The 14,790-nt window shown below is 36.8% G+C and overlaps 3 protein-coding genes across 4 annotated transcripts; 2 read left to right on the top strand and 1 right to left on the bottom strand.

The window, feature by feature from the left end:
- The first annotated feature begins 3,415 nt into the window (after positions 1–3,415).
- Positions 3,416–4,827, top strand: LOC137576968 (serine protease grass-like). Its single transcript, XM_068290324.1, has 5 exons — positions 3,416–3,672; positions 3,768–3,984; positions 4,047–4,095; positions 4,180–4,346; positions 4,413–4,827. The coding sequence occupies exons 1-5, from the start codon at positions 3,445–3,447 to the stop codon at positions 4,793–4,795; spliced, it is 1,044 nt and encodes a 347-aa protein (XP_068146425.1). The 5' UTR covers positions 3,416–3,444; the 3' UTR covers positions 4,796–4,827.
- Positions 4,828–6,023: 1,196 nt separating this feature from the next.
- LOC137576200 (serine protease grass-like) lies at positions 6,024–7,530 on the top strand. 2 transcript variants are annotated; one of them, XM_068289167.1, is made up of 5 exons: positions 6,027–6,283; positions 6,361–6,577; positions 6,643–6,691; positions 6,847–6,989; positions 7,056–7,530. In XM_068289167.1, exons 1-5 carry the CDS (start codon positions 6,059–6,061, stop codon positions 7,436–7,438), a joined length of 1,017 nt encoding a protein of 338 aa, XP_068145268.1. In that variant the 5' UTR covers positions 6,027–6,058; the 3' UTR covers positions 7,439–7,530. The 2 variants fall into 2 exon arrangements, 1 of the variants encoding a protein (XP_068145268.1); XR_011032274.1 differs by lacking the exon at positions 6,643–6,691 and having other exon boundaries at positions 6,024–6,283.
- Positions 7,531–12,718: 5,188 nt separating this feature from the next.
- Positions 12,719–14,284, bottom strand: Daao1 (D-amino acid oxidase 1). Its single transcript, XM_068289671.1, has 5 exons — positions 13,984–14,284; positions 13,853–13,922; positions 13,655–13,778; positions 13,426–13,571; positions 12,719–13,361 (listed from the first exon to the last, which is right to left on the bottom strand). Exons 1-5 carry the CDS (start codon positions 14,099–14,101, stop codon positions 12,812–12,814), a joined length of 1,008 nt encoding a protein of 335 aa, XP_068145772.1. The 5' UTR covers positions 14,102–14,284; the 3' UTR covers positions 12,719–12,811.
- Between the last annotated feature and the right edge of the window lie 506 nt (positions 14,285–14,790).

Below are 14,790 nucleotides of genomic sequence, written 5' to 3'. Positions count from 1 at the left end.
TAATTGGCGTAGGAGGGAAAAAGATTCGTACACTGGGATTTTTCAAGATCAAAACAGAGTTAGATGGCAACGCTGTAGAAATAGACTTTCATGTTGTTCGAGATAAAGACACATTGTATAAAGGAGTGATCGGAAATGATGTTCTGGAGAACTTGAATGTTACTATTGGAAGAAAACGAATCGTGTTCCACAAAGAAGACGAAATACCAAAGCCAATAAGCCGAGAAGTGCAAACTAAGACAAACATTTCTGAATTGCAGACAACGTTTGAGAGAATTATGACAATGACCTTGGATGAAGACGCTGCACTGGAAATTGATCTCAACCATTTAGACGAAGGTATAAAATCAGATATATTAGAAATGTTGAAGTCATATAAACCGGTAAAGCCTACTATATCGCCAGTGGAAATGAAGATTGTGGTAACAGATGATATTCCAATTTCTCAAAGGCCAAGACGTTTACCATATCAGGATCAAGTGATAGTGAATCAGCAGATAAAGGAATGGATGGAGGCTGGAATCGTTCGTCAAAGCTTTTCCGAGTATTCATCTCCTGTGGTGCTAGTTTCAAAAAAAGATGGCAAGAAAAGATTATGCTGTGATTACAGGAAGCTGAATCAGAAAATAATAAAAGACAATTTTCCGACAGCATTAATTGACGACGTTTTGCATAAACTGCAGAGAGGAAAGGTGTTTACAACCCTCGATTTATGCAATGGATTCTTTCACGTTCCCGTAGACGAAAGCTCACGGAAGTTTACATCGTTTGTTACTCAAAACGGCCAGTTCGAGTTTAATTTCGTGCCATTTGGGATAACCAATTCGCCAGCTGTATTCATGAGATACATATTTGCAGTCTTAAGGCCACTTATCGATGAAGGGATTGTTATTTTGTACATGGATGACATTATCATACCATCAGATGATGAGGAAGATGGATTAAATAAGCTGAAAAGAGTATTAAATCTAGCCGAGACTTCAGGACTGAAAATTAAATGGGAAAAATGTCAATTTTTACAAAGGCGAGTCAATTTTCTAGGATACATAATTGAAAATTCGACTATTAAACCGTCCAGAGAAAAGACTATGGCTGTGGAAAGTTACCCAATCCCAAGAGACAAAAAGGGTTTACAAAGGTTCTTAGGTCTTACTTCGTATTTTCGCCGATTCGTGAAAGACTTTGCAACAATCGCTAGGCCGTTGACGAATATGATGAAAAAAGATGTACCATTCATGATGAATGAAGAAGCACTTGCATCCGTTAGGCAGTTAAAAGTAGGTTTGTCAAATCCGCCAGTATTACGTTTGTTTGATCCGATGGGTATAACCGAAGTTCACTGTGACGCTAGTATGTATGGTTATGGCGCTATGTTACTACAATTTGATTCTGAAGACCAGAATTTCCATCCTGTGGAGTACATGAGTCGTAAGACTACACCAGCAGAGGAGAAGTATCACTCATATGAGTTGGAAGTACTCGCCATAATTCAGGCTTTGTCAAAGTGGAGGGTTTACGTGCTTGGGAAGAAGATAAAAATCGTTACAGATTGTAATGCATTCGCAATGACGATTAAAAAAAAGAAGTGCCTTTAAGAGTGGCTCGATGGGCGATATTTCTACAAGATTTCGACTTCGAGATCGAACATCGACCTGGAACTAAAATGAAACACGTGGATGCGTTAAGCAGAATTCATTGCTTATTGCTCGAAAATTCTCTGAGACACAAGATACAACAGGCTCAGCTTTTGGATGAATGGATTAATGCGGTTAGAAAGGTATTGGAAAACGGGACATATGACGACTTTTATTTGCAGTATGATATTTTACACAAAGACCCGATTAAAGAACTTATAGTTATACCGTCGGCAATGGAGAGAGAAATCATAACTATGGCGCACCGCCAGGGGCATTTTGGAATTAAGAAGACCATAGATCTCCTAGAAAAAGATTATTATATACCAAACGTTGCCAGCAAAGTTGAGGTGGTTATCAAATCGTGTGTGGAGTGCATTGTGAGCGAACAGAAGCATGGAAGGAAGGAAGGATTTTTAAATGTCATCGACAAAGGTGATGAGCCATTGACAACGTTTCACCTAGATCACATAGGCCCCATGGAATCGACAAAAAAGCAGTATAACCATGTTTTGGTCATAGTAGATGCTTTCTCCAAGTTCGTCTGGCTATATCCCACTAAGAGCACAGGATCTGAAGAAGTTGTTGATCGTCTGCAGAGACAATCGGAAGTATTCGGGAACCCGAAACGTTTTATAACTGACAGAGGAACTGCTTTCACTTCCAACATGTTTAAAGAATACTGTACCTCGCAAAAGATTCAGCATTTACTTATTGCTACAGGAGTACCCCGTGGAAATGGGCAAGTCGAGCGTCTTAATAGGACTGTTTCAACGCTATTGACCAAGTTATGTGCAGAGGAACCCAAGTCCTGGTATAAAAACGTTGGCAGGGTACAACAGTTCATCAACTCTTCGCCACCACGGAGTACTAAGATCTCGCCTTTTAAAATTTTGACTGGTATTGAAATGAGAACGACATATGATCAAGAGTTAAAGTCCCAGTTAGAGGAAGAATTACTTATAGAGTTGCAACGGGAGAAAGATGAAATTCGTAGATTAGCAAAAGATAATATAGCAAAAATACAGGAAGAAAATCGTAAGTCATATAACAAGTTTAGAAAGTCCGAAACAGAATACGAAGTGGGCGATATGGTTGCTATAAAGCGTACCCAGTTTGGAGCAGGGCTGAAGCTTAAGAAGAATTATCTAGGGCCGTATAAAATTGTTAGGAAGTTGAGACATGGTAGATACTCAGTGGAGAAGATTGGGGATGGTGAGGGCCCAAATAGGACCAATACCGTAGCGGAGTACATGAAGATGTGGAATCCATCATTCGGGACGAATGAGCCTGTAGAATGGCCGAATGTAGGATTGCGTGAGAACCTCTAATGTTATCGGAATGCCGATAACGATATTAGTAGGATAGATATCGATAGATGGTGAATCGGAGAGGGAGGGAGAAGAGCTTGAGTTGCTGGACGGAGAGGTTGTGTTGGTCTCGTGAAATTAAAAGTGTTCAATAAGATGGTTTCTTTTTCTTTTGTTAATAATTAAATAAAAATGATAAGCTAAGATACATACATAAAAGCAAAGTGGTGTGAAGTGTATATTTTATTCTGGTCCAGTGGACTCAGCCTTTCTACATTTATATATATGAAATACAAAGCTGACGTTTGTCTGATTACCCATCACCACCTAGGGGAATCACAAAATGGAGACAAGGCATTCAAATCCCAGAGGGGCTTGGCCGACTGATAACAAATTGTGTTTATATTTGCATTTGACTGTCTCAGTGACTGATAAGAACAGGTATAAAATCTATTAAAATGTCGATGTTGCTTACAGTCGTTCGTGAAATTCAAAGCAAAATGTTTGTTAAAAATCTTTTGCTTCTTGTACTATCATATTTATTGGCAGTTAAAGCTGTAAGTGCTGGAAGGGGCAAGTATTGTAGTGCACTTCGTGGTAGACCGGGAACATGTTTGCCCATAGAGGAGTGTGCAAGTCTAAGAAGTCTGAACAGAGCTCAAAGTGTGCCCTTTGGAATACGAGTTTCTCTTTTGAGACCAAGTGTTTGCCCAGGACCAGACTCGGCGGTATGTACGATTAATACTAATAATCCTTTTCTATAATATTTATATTAGTAAAATGTAAGCGCAATCATATCTGAAATACGCTTTTAAAACCGTAGGACACATTTTGCTGCGAGGACGAGACAAATTATGAAGGTATACAGAAATTAAATCAAACTGACACTTGTGGAATCTACAATGTGGCCAAAGGAAATACCGGAGAAGACTTGCAGGTAGATGCATTGCCCTGGATGGCTTTGCTTATATATGAAGATACAGCAAAGAAAACTTCCTCAGTAGGAGTAAATGGATGTGCAGGAACTCTTATAACCGAAAGTAAGTACATATCATATATAATACATCGTATTGTTGTTGATGTAACAAATATCCTTATGCAGAGTTTGTCTTAACTGCGACTCATTGTTTGTTTTTAAATGGAATGGAACTGTAAGTACCCACATACAATCTGTATTTATTTAATAAGCTGCAGCTTATTATTTAACAACTTTAATTTCCTTTTTTATTTATTAGCAAACGAGTACGGTTGGGTTTTTGGATTCACTGTGACGGCGACAATTGCGAGAGACATAACGTGAATTATGCTATTGAAAAGACAATAGTGCACGAACGATATCAAAATACAAGTGAAGTCGATAACATTGCACTCCTGAAATTAACCGAAACTGTGGAGTTTAAACGTAATAACTGCTGCTCTCAAATAATACAACTTTTTATAACTTTAACGAAATTTTCTAATACTTTAGCATACGTGCGGCCCATTTGTTTGCCCTTCGACAACAATCTTCAAGACAAAGCTAAAAGAAATCGAATTTACCATACCATTGGCTTTGGTCAAACGGAAAATGCGCAGCTCACAAATAATCTTATGATGACCCCTGTATTAGGAGTTAACACTTATGATTGCATTTATGGGAAACCATTGCTTTGTGTAAAAGATTCACGAATTTGCATTGCCAATATTGGCAGCCCTGTGATGAACAAGTATTCTGTCAATGGACTTGGTCGAGCTGTTCAAGTTGGCATTGTCAGCAGTTTCAAAGGCCCCTGCGGCACAGAAAAATTAATTACCAGCACTAAATTGGCCCAATATATTCCATGGATCAGTCACAAAATAGTTAAGGAATAAAATTTGTTGATTTTCGATCATTTTGAAGTTTACTAGACGCCTTTTTGATTTATTTGGGATTAATATTTTAACTCTAGAATTGGGACAACTTATTTTTAAAATAATTAAGAGTTATTTAATTACCTACTGGATGAAATTATGTTTAGGCTCTTAATGATGTGAAGATCAATAAAAACAAGTTTTTTTTTGCAATAAATGTTAACAAGAATGTATTACCTGATAGTAAGAATTTATACAAGACTCCAAACATTTGTTTCAACTAGGCGTATGCGTAATGAGTTGTCTATGAAAAATTTATTGAGAACTGATAATTGATCCTATTGCATTGTTTTTTGTTTGTATAATAGATAAATGTACAAACAGTTTTAATCATCTTGCAGCTTTATACTTTTAATTCCCAAAGGTTACCTTAGTCTTTGGATCGACATTACTCAGTTTAGAATTTATTAAACATTTCTAATATATAGATATCAAATTTTAGCACAAAATAAAACAAATTTTTTCTAATTTATTTAACAAATACTTTCTTGTCCGAGCCTGAGAAATTTTAAAGCGCGAAAGTAAATAAGATATAATAATAATTACATAATAAGATTTGTATAATTAATATTTTATTTCTAAATGGATTAGAAAGAAAAGTTTTTTATTTGCTTTTTCGCACTTTTATGAGATAAAATTAGGTCACGAATTTACAAATTTGTTTTCAAAAAAGCTCTATTTCTAGTCTATTAAGGGTTAATGATTTGTAGATGCAAGTTAAAGTGAAGAGTTACAAAGTTTTACTTACAAGTTCAATCAATTTAACGATGGTGATAATGAAGTGAATTTTTAAAGACGATTAACAAAGTTTAATGCACAATCTAATAATAAAGACAGAGTGAAACTTGTCGACTTCAACTTAGAACACATATTACAAAAAATTACATAAATTCGCAAACAAGATTATATTTAAAGATCTTAAATACATACATATATAAGGTTACTATAATGTAAAAACAAAGTCGAATGGGGGGATTCACAAATCTGTTATGATGCATCAAGTAGATAACAGACTCTATATAATGATCTGAATCATTTTTTTTCTAGAAACACAATCGTTCATTGGAAAGATAGGAAGCAGCACGAACACTGCAAATATATGGCATACTCTGATAACATATTTATTAAGTGGTTTAATGAATTGAATTTGAACTGATAAGCAGAGGTATAAAATGTCTTGAAATATCGATGCAACTCACAGTCGTTCGTAAAACTTGAAACAAAATGCTTATAAAATATCTTGCGCTTCTTGTACTCTGGTGCGTATTAGCAATTAGAGCCGATGATATACACGGCAGATATTGTACAGCGTTCGGTGGCTCACCGGGGACATGTTTGCCCATTAAAGAGTGTCCAGAACTCGAAGAAATCAGTAATTCGCCAACTATACCCCCTGAAGTGAAAAATATAATTCTGAGGGGAAGTGTTTGTCCTGGACCAGGTTCGTCTGTATGTACTTTTTGCAATTATATAAACAACTATTGAGAGACAATAATCTGTTATTTACACCATTTTAAACACCGTAGGGCTTCTTTTGCTGTGAGGAAATAGCAAATGCTGAAGGCATCCGAAAATTGAATCAAACAGACACTTGTGGAATATATAATGGTTCTGACGCAGGCACAGAAAAGGAATCGCAGGAAATCTCAATGCCTTGGATGGCTTTGCTCATATATGAAGATGCTGAAAAGAATAACTCGTCAACAGGAATAAGAGGATGTGCCGGAACTCTTATAACAGAAAGTAAGTAAACAAAATCCTTTTTTTTTGTTTTATCTCTTATCGAAATAATGAAAACTTCTTTACAGAGTTTGTTTTGACGGCTGCCAATTGTTTATTTTTAAATGGCATGGAACTGTAAGTAGTAACAAATTATTATGTAGTTGCCAACTGTGGTTGGTTATAATGCGATTTATATGTACTATAATTCGAAAAACAAACAAAATGTGTCTAATTCAGTTAAACGATAAGCCTATTGTTGTTTCATTTCTTGTATAATTCTTCCTTTGCAGCAAACAAGTACGTTTGGGTAACCATGGCACCCAATATGTAAGTTATGGCATTGAAAAGACGATTGTACATGACAGATATGAAAATCCAAGTCAATTGTACAACATAGCACTTGTGAAATTAGCAGGCACAGTGGAATACACAGGTACAATTGCACGCTATTAACAAAAGTTTTATACTTTAGATCAAAATTTCTATGGCACCATTTCAGAAAACATTAGGCCAATTTGTTTACCATTCGACAACGAAGTACGAGTCAAAGCATATCTGGATAAAAGTTACAAAACTATTGGCTGGGGACAAACCGAAAATTTCGAGTTTACGAATGATCTGATGATGGCCTCTCTTCAACCTATAAATGCCTTTAGATGCGACTACAGCAAAACAGTGTTTTGTTTAGGAGATGCTGAAACTTGTGTTCCCAATATTGGCAGCCCGTTGATGAATACATATACGGTGAATGGACTTCAACGCGCTGTTCAAGCTGGCGTCGCCAACACTTTCATAAGTCGCTGTGGCACTGGAGGCCCAGTTGCCTATACTAATCTGGGAGAGTATATACCATGGATAAGTCGTCAAATAGTCAAAGTATAAAATGAAATGACTTTTAAAATAATCTGTACTGCATGTCTTTAAAGTACATAATATCAATATAAATATATATCCAATTGTATTCATCATAATAATATTATGGGAAATAATTCAAAAACTGTTCATAGCTATTCGAATTTTTAGTCTGTCGAATGTCTGCTATGTGATAGACATTTTTCAAATTTGCTAGTTGATTTCACATTAAATAACTTTTTGATTGACTTAACTCAATAGTTGTTGCTTAACACCTTTTGGCTGCAATCCTTAAAGCACATGGAAATTTTCCATTTACCGTAGAACTTGGTCATTTTATTTATGCCCAGAGCTTGACTTAATGACCCTTGCCAGCAGAAGGAAAACGAGAAGGAAGGAGTGGCGTTCGATAGTGGCAGGGAAAAGACAAAGCGGGCGGTTAAGTCAAAAAGGCGTTGAAGGCACTTTATGAGCTGGAGCTGGAGCTGCCACTGGACTATCGTCTACGAAGCGGGCAGTGAGCAAATCCCCGGCCATTGAAATCAATAAAAGTTAACGGCTTGTGGCCGTCGCAGTCGTCGGTATGTCCTACGATGGTTCGTTCATTCGTCCGGCCGACCGGACGATTGATGTGCCATAAAAGTCGCAATTGGAGCGACGCACGCCCGCAGTGAACTGAACTGAACGGGACAAAACTGAACTACTTCTTGGGGTTTGACCAATGAATCCAAATGGATGCGACCGTTACCAGCAAAGTGAGAGAGAAAGATACAGAATCAAAAGGATGAGTCTGCGGATTGAATCGGAAGTGCGTCATCATAAAAGCTTTCACGGGCTGCGACTTTGGGTAACTGCTTATTGTGGCGCATAATTTATCATTTAACTGCTTAATAGTTCCGTTTTATTGAAAATTGTACAAAACGAAGGCAAAAAAAAAAAAAGGTCAATAAATTGCGCTCTGACTAAATGGTCCCAGACAGGATATAGAGGTAGAGACGAAACGAAAAGGAATCAAAAGAAGACAACAACACTCGCTCCGCCCACTTGTCTGGCGGCTACATTTGTTTGGCTTGTTCGTCACTCTTTTGACTAATGGCTAGCCGGATGTGTTCGAGAACACTGCTAGGACTGATACAGCAGGCCAACCCAGAAGGAGGACCTTGACAAATTCACCTGCCAAACAGACATCTTTCTGGTCTGATGATATTTATGATTTTGCCACAAGATGACTTTACTTTACTTGAGTTGACTTGATTTCGGTTGCTATCACTTTTGCTTCTACTGTCGCTGTCGCTGTTGCTTCTCTCTTCTTGTCATTCATCGATTTCTTGCTCCCTTTTACTTGGTGATGGGCCAACTGTCTTCACACCTTCCCCATAAAATGATATGTTGTGTAATCTATGGTCATGCGACAACAAGGACTACTTGCTTTTTTTTGCTTGCCCTCGTTTTTCTTACTATACTCTTTCAAGAATAGAGCTGTTCTGCAAGAAAACAGACTTTTGTTTTTGCAAACAGTCATCAGTTTATATTAGGTAAAAGACTTGTTGTTCAGTGGTTTATAAAGTGCAGGTCCATCACCACATTTTTATTCAGTTGGTTAGTTATTTAAATCAATTCGGTGTATAATTAGATGCTGTCGAGATTGAGATCATGGTTTACATAAAAATTTCAAGTTTTTCCATTTTTTATTTGTTAAATCGAAGTATCCAAAAGTAAAATTTGGAAACTTATAGATCAGAATGAAGTTCATATATGAAGTTCAGAATGAAATTTTACGAATTGTTAAATATTTACAAGAGAGGGAACTTTTTTCTCCCGAGAAAGGAATCATATACGATTAGGGAACGATCTTATTGCGATTAGAAATTCTATGAAATGCTGGGTGGGCTATTATCTTTAGGGATTGCAAATTATTTGGTATTTATAATTTGTTTGTTTGTGTTTAGCAAGTAAGAGTATAACAAATTCTTAGAGCTTTACATGACAGCATTTCTTTCATTTTGCTTTGGTTCGTTTTGGCTCCCAAGTTTGTTATTATGGCAGTTGACGAAATTTATGAACTACACATCCGTTTTGGCTGCAGCTTCCGTTGCCAGTTTTTGGCCTGCTGCTGCTTCTTTGATTCACATTTTGCCATTTTTTGAGGTTAAGTTGCACGTGCGCCACATGCCAAACGAGCCGATGTATTTTGACACCTGTATAGACTTTAGTGTGTGTGTGTGTGTGTCCTGTGACTTGTTGTGACTTTTGTGTGTGCTCATTGAACTAACTGTGTTTAGTATTGCTTTCTTTTTTTGTGGGTATTTGTGTGTGTGCCTATCTCGTTCTTCTGTATATCTGCTCAGTTTTTGGTTAGTTGGCCAAATCACTGCTTAGTGAATGGCAAACACCCACACGAAATGAACCAAGGCTAACAATTTTCGATGAAACAGGCTCAAGGACAACATGTACCCACACCCACATATCTACGAGTCGTGAGACACTGTATTCAAGGATGTGTCTGTGTGCCCATTTGATTGCGGAGATTTACGACATAACAATTTATGGAATGACGAAATGATTTCCTGTGTTTTTACGAGAAACACCAAGGTTCTGGGCATTGCCCGAATTCAAGTTGAGACTCAGTTTGGGGTTTTTGGCTATATTGAAGCTGCGGATCGACGTGGCATTCACGCACAAGCACATGGCTTTTGGGCATTGCCATCACGCCTTTGCAATATCATTTCAATCAATTTCGAGTGAAGGATTCCTCATTTTGCCTCTGTTTTTTTCGAATAAAATTAAAACGTCAGCATGTGTGAGGGAATCTGTTTTTTTTTTTCTCAGTCCCTGTGGGTGTGTGTGTTCTATATAATGATATACACACCACGTACATAGTCGTGCGCCTAGTCCAGTAGTGCTCCTCCATTGCTTCCTCCGTCACCACCCACATGGCGAACGGAAGTTCAATCGAATTTCAACGGAAATTGCCAACATTTCATGAGGTGTGAAATGATTTTATTACATCATTACGTGCAGAGTGAAACAGACAGGCTCTCGCTCTCTTAACCAGATCCAGTTCAGTTTCTCACACTTTCGCTTTTTCCCTAGAGCAAAAATAAAGCTGGAGAAAGGGTGTAAAAAAATCTCTGCAAATCCGTTGCATGTCGACATTTAATTATGGCCACGTAGTCTGACTGGCCGAGTAAAGGTGATTTGGTTAGTGCATTTGGGCCATCAAAAATCAGAGCTCAACTTTCGTAAGCTGTGAAAAGTCTGAGAGAAACATAAAAAAACTTTCAACATTTTTAAAACTAAGTATTTAAGCCGACGAAAGGATCTTGATCCTATTTCGGAAGATTTCTGCTGTAAGTTTAAGTTAATTTAGTCCTAGATACTCATTAAAGAATGTTAATAACACAGCCCGACATTTTTGAGGTCATGAAAAAGTGTTTTAAGCTCAATAGGTCTCCTATAGTAATTTGGGGGTGCGGGGGGATCACGGCCCTGTACCCAGTTTTTCTCCATCACGTCAGGATTTTGAAAAAAATGCGTTCTAATTATTCAAAATGACCTCATTTGCAATATATTATTCCATGATATAAGCGTAATATTGAACTTAAAACATTATTATTTTATCCTATTAATATATTAGGCTTGATTGAAAAGAAATTTACAAAATATCAAAGAGTTATTTCTTTGTTATAATGGATAATATCTTACACTCTGGTTATACATATGTATATAGTTCCATTATGAGTAAAAAAGTATGCTATAGGAATTCCAAGATTTGTCTGAATAGTTGAAAATTTTTGTTTAAACTTTCTATAGTAGAATTTTGGGTGCCTATTTTCCAACCCCAGATCTCCAGATTTCACAAAATCTTGACGTTATGGACAAAAACCAAGTATGCAGTTAGAGTCAGCAAAAATCATGTCGGCCTGTGTAATTAATATTTTGTTTTTAAAGTTTTCAAATCTACAAATGTATGAAGAGTACCAACATTTGTTGATATTAATGTATGTATAACGAAAAAAGAAAGATTTTGCTGTGGGTATTTTTGGCTTTAAAAAAACTATTCTTATGATAAAAAAATCACCATAAAAATTAATTGAAAAATTCTTAAAAATTATGGACAATTATTAGGTTGAATTATTTTTGCATAATTTTCATTAATTCCTGCATTAAGGTTAACATTGTTAAAATTTCTAATGTTTACGACTGCGGAATCTAAAATTTGCATAAAAAGAAAATAAAGATAAAGTTCGGTTCAGATTAAACAAGAACTTCTGCAAAGAACTAGTAATTAAAAAACTATGGAAATATTCAAGCACCATACATATTGTAAAATTAGAAATTAAATGTTATTAAATGTTGTTTGCTTCAGTGTATGTCTGGTGAGTTTAGACAATAGCGTCTAGTTATAGAACTAACAAAAATTAAAATCATTCAAATACAACACTAAATATAGTTTGCAACATGTTCCTTTAAATTTACCCCCCTAAAATAATCGTGCTCAACCGAAATTGATTTGGGGCCTGACAAGTGGCTTGACATTATTTCGTGCTCACTAAAGTGTCGGTGGTTATTGGTTGCCATCGAGGCAAGAGTAATGTCTATGTAACCGCCGTCAGATTTGCAATTAGAGCGTAATTATTTAATAAACCAAATTTAGATACATGCATGTATCTTTATTTATACACATACACACATACATTACATATGTTAGTACTTATGTACATACATAAATCTGTAAGTGTTGTGTGTGTGTGTTTAATGACATTCGACAAGTCAATGTGATAAGTGTTGAATGTGAATAGAAATCTAAAATTGAATTGCTCTAGATTGTTGAATAAAGTTAAATGATAAATAGCATATAGTATAAAGCAACTTGCACTGATTGAGTGACAGTTTACATTCATGCATTAGTTAGTCACACTAGTAAGACCAATTAAACTGTAAAAGCGCATTAGGATTTTGTGCTTAAGAGAAACTAAAAGAGCAGGCTAATAAATTAATGTATTAACATCAAAGCTAGCATTCAATTATATTAATTTAAAGAAGTTTTACCTAATTTTAAGTTTGGAGAACTTAACTTGTGTACATTTGGCAGATATTACGTTCTTCAATATACAAATATCGACCTAGTCTAACATGGTCGAAGATGTATTTTCTGTAAGCCTTGCACTTCATACTAAATGAACCATAAACTAAAAGGTTGTAAAAAGCAAAGCTATAGTAAATTTTAATCTTATTTAATTGGTTTATAATTGTGTTGTTGAAAGTATTTATATCCAAAGGTGCATGGGTCAAAGATTTCTCTTGAAATTCGTGAAACTCATAAACGTTTTATTGACCAAATCAAAGCAATATTAATAAACACTAAATGTGATTGGAAAACTTAATGACTAACTCTCACTTTTACAATTTACTCTGTCCGGCCAACAATTCGCGTACGATTTTCAATGCATATTTAGCTGTACCAGGTGCCGTGGTGACTCCATAGCCTCCATGACCATAGTTATGAACAATTCTCAAGCGTCTGCCTTCATCATTGGTGATGACTTCTGGTTCTACACGGACTATCGAGCGATGAGGTCGCAGACCGACAGCTTCTCTAACAATTTCCGCTTTCTTTAGGCTGGGCAGGAGATTGTAGCAGCGCTCTCTGATGGCCATGCTGTCGTATTTGCACCACTCTGTGTTATAACTATCGTACTGGCGACAACCACCAAGGGTAACTGTCTCGAATCCAGGTAGAACATAAGTATCGAAATCGCCATAGAAAGCAGTTTTAATCCACGGGGCACGTACTTTCAGAACTTGACCCCGAATGGGTACCAAATGCTGATCATTGCACAGCTCCTTGGCACCCATGCCAGTACAATTGAGAACGATATCAAAAGTTCGGGGTAAATCGAAGAAATTACTTATATACTGACGTATCACATGGCCGCCATTTTCAAGAAATCTATATAAAAGAAAACGATGGATGAGCCTAAAAAGGAAAACATATTTGACTTATTGTTATTTACTTATTGGTGGCATAGGGCAAAAATAGACGACTCTCCGTCAAGCAAGTGGTAAAGAAAGAACCATATTTCCATCCGCCTTGGCAAAGCTTTAATTCATCCTCAGTGGCGCGACGATAAACAGGCAAAAGTTGTTCGATAAAGTGATTCTGAAAACACAAACAAATTAATTAACTACCTCTTAATGCCAAGGTGTTAGTAAGATAAGAGTCATTAGTGGCTGGCAACCTACCCGAACAATAGCTGGTGTGGTGCGGGAGAAAATATAACCAGATAATTCATTCACTCCAGCCAAAGGGGCTTCCTTTGAACGCCTTATATCGTCCCAATAATTGAATGCATCCTTCATCCATTGTCTGATGAAATTGAAGAAACAGAAGCCGAGAATAACAATCTGAAGCCCTACGTGAGATTATATTGTTGCTCTTACTGCGTAATTTCTTGGGTGGGACCCATGAAACTTGTGCCCGGTCGAAAAATTCCAGCGGCCACATAGGAAACTGTTCAGAACGAAGAGTCATGTTATATATATAAGACACTACAGATGGGGCAACACATTACCTGTGTCTTCATTAAATCGATCTGCTACGATAGACACCTGAGCCGAGGGAAACTCCCGCTGCAACTCTAAGGCGGTTGTAAGACCGATGATACCGCTGCCCAGAACGCCGAAATGCATTGTGATTGAGGGAGAATTTGTTACTGATTTCGCTGCAGATAGTGTGGTGCTATATAAACCCGGTGGACGCTTACGGTGCTTCTTATCAATCTTCGTTATCAGCAAAACGTGTTGATATATTTTTTTGAAGGGAAGCAGGGAAAGCACTTAGGCCACTGATAACTTAGCGTGTGGTGGGTTTCGGTGCCCAGCAACGACTAACTCGAATACCAATTACGTTGAGCTTATCTGATTACTCTCTTTCTCTCTGAAAAGAATATAAGAGTACAACAAGGTTCGGCAAATAGAGAGAAATCCAAAGTGTGAACGTAAACTTGCATTTGATTATCTTTTGCAAACGAAAGTGATAGAAGGGAGAGACTAATAGAATATTTACTCTTTCAGAGAGTATTAATACTCGGCTTGTAACAGTCTGACTCGGGGTGCTGAACATCTGAGATCAAGAACATAAATATCAACTGTTATTAGTCTAATTCGTCTTCCCATATACATATGGGCCTATGACAAGTGCCCAGTGAAAAGGTATATTAAAGACTATAATTTGACAGAATATATTCAACTTACTTACATGTAAAAATGCGCGCTAAACGGCATATTAAAGTCGACTCTTGTATTTCTTTATGCTAATTTTATCATTTCGATTCTGAATTCCAATTTATCGGAATGCAAGTCAAGCTAGAGCTAGCGAC

Source organism: Drosophila tropicalis, unplaced genomic scaffold (assembly GCF_018151085.1).
Source record: "Drosophila tropicalis isolate 14030-0801.00 unplaced genomic scaffold, ASM1815108v1 contig_1187, whole genome shotgun sequence".
NCBI classification, from domain to species: Eukaryota; Metazoa; Arthropoda; class Insecta; order Diptera; family Drosophilidae; genus Drosophila; species Drosophila tropicalis.
This window is presented reverse-complemented; position numbering and strand designations above follow the sequence as displayed.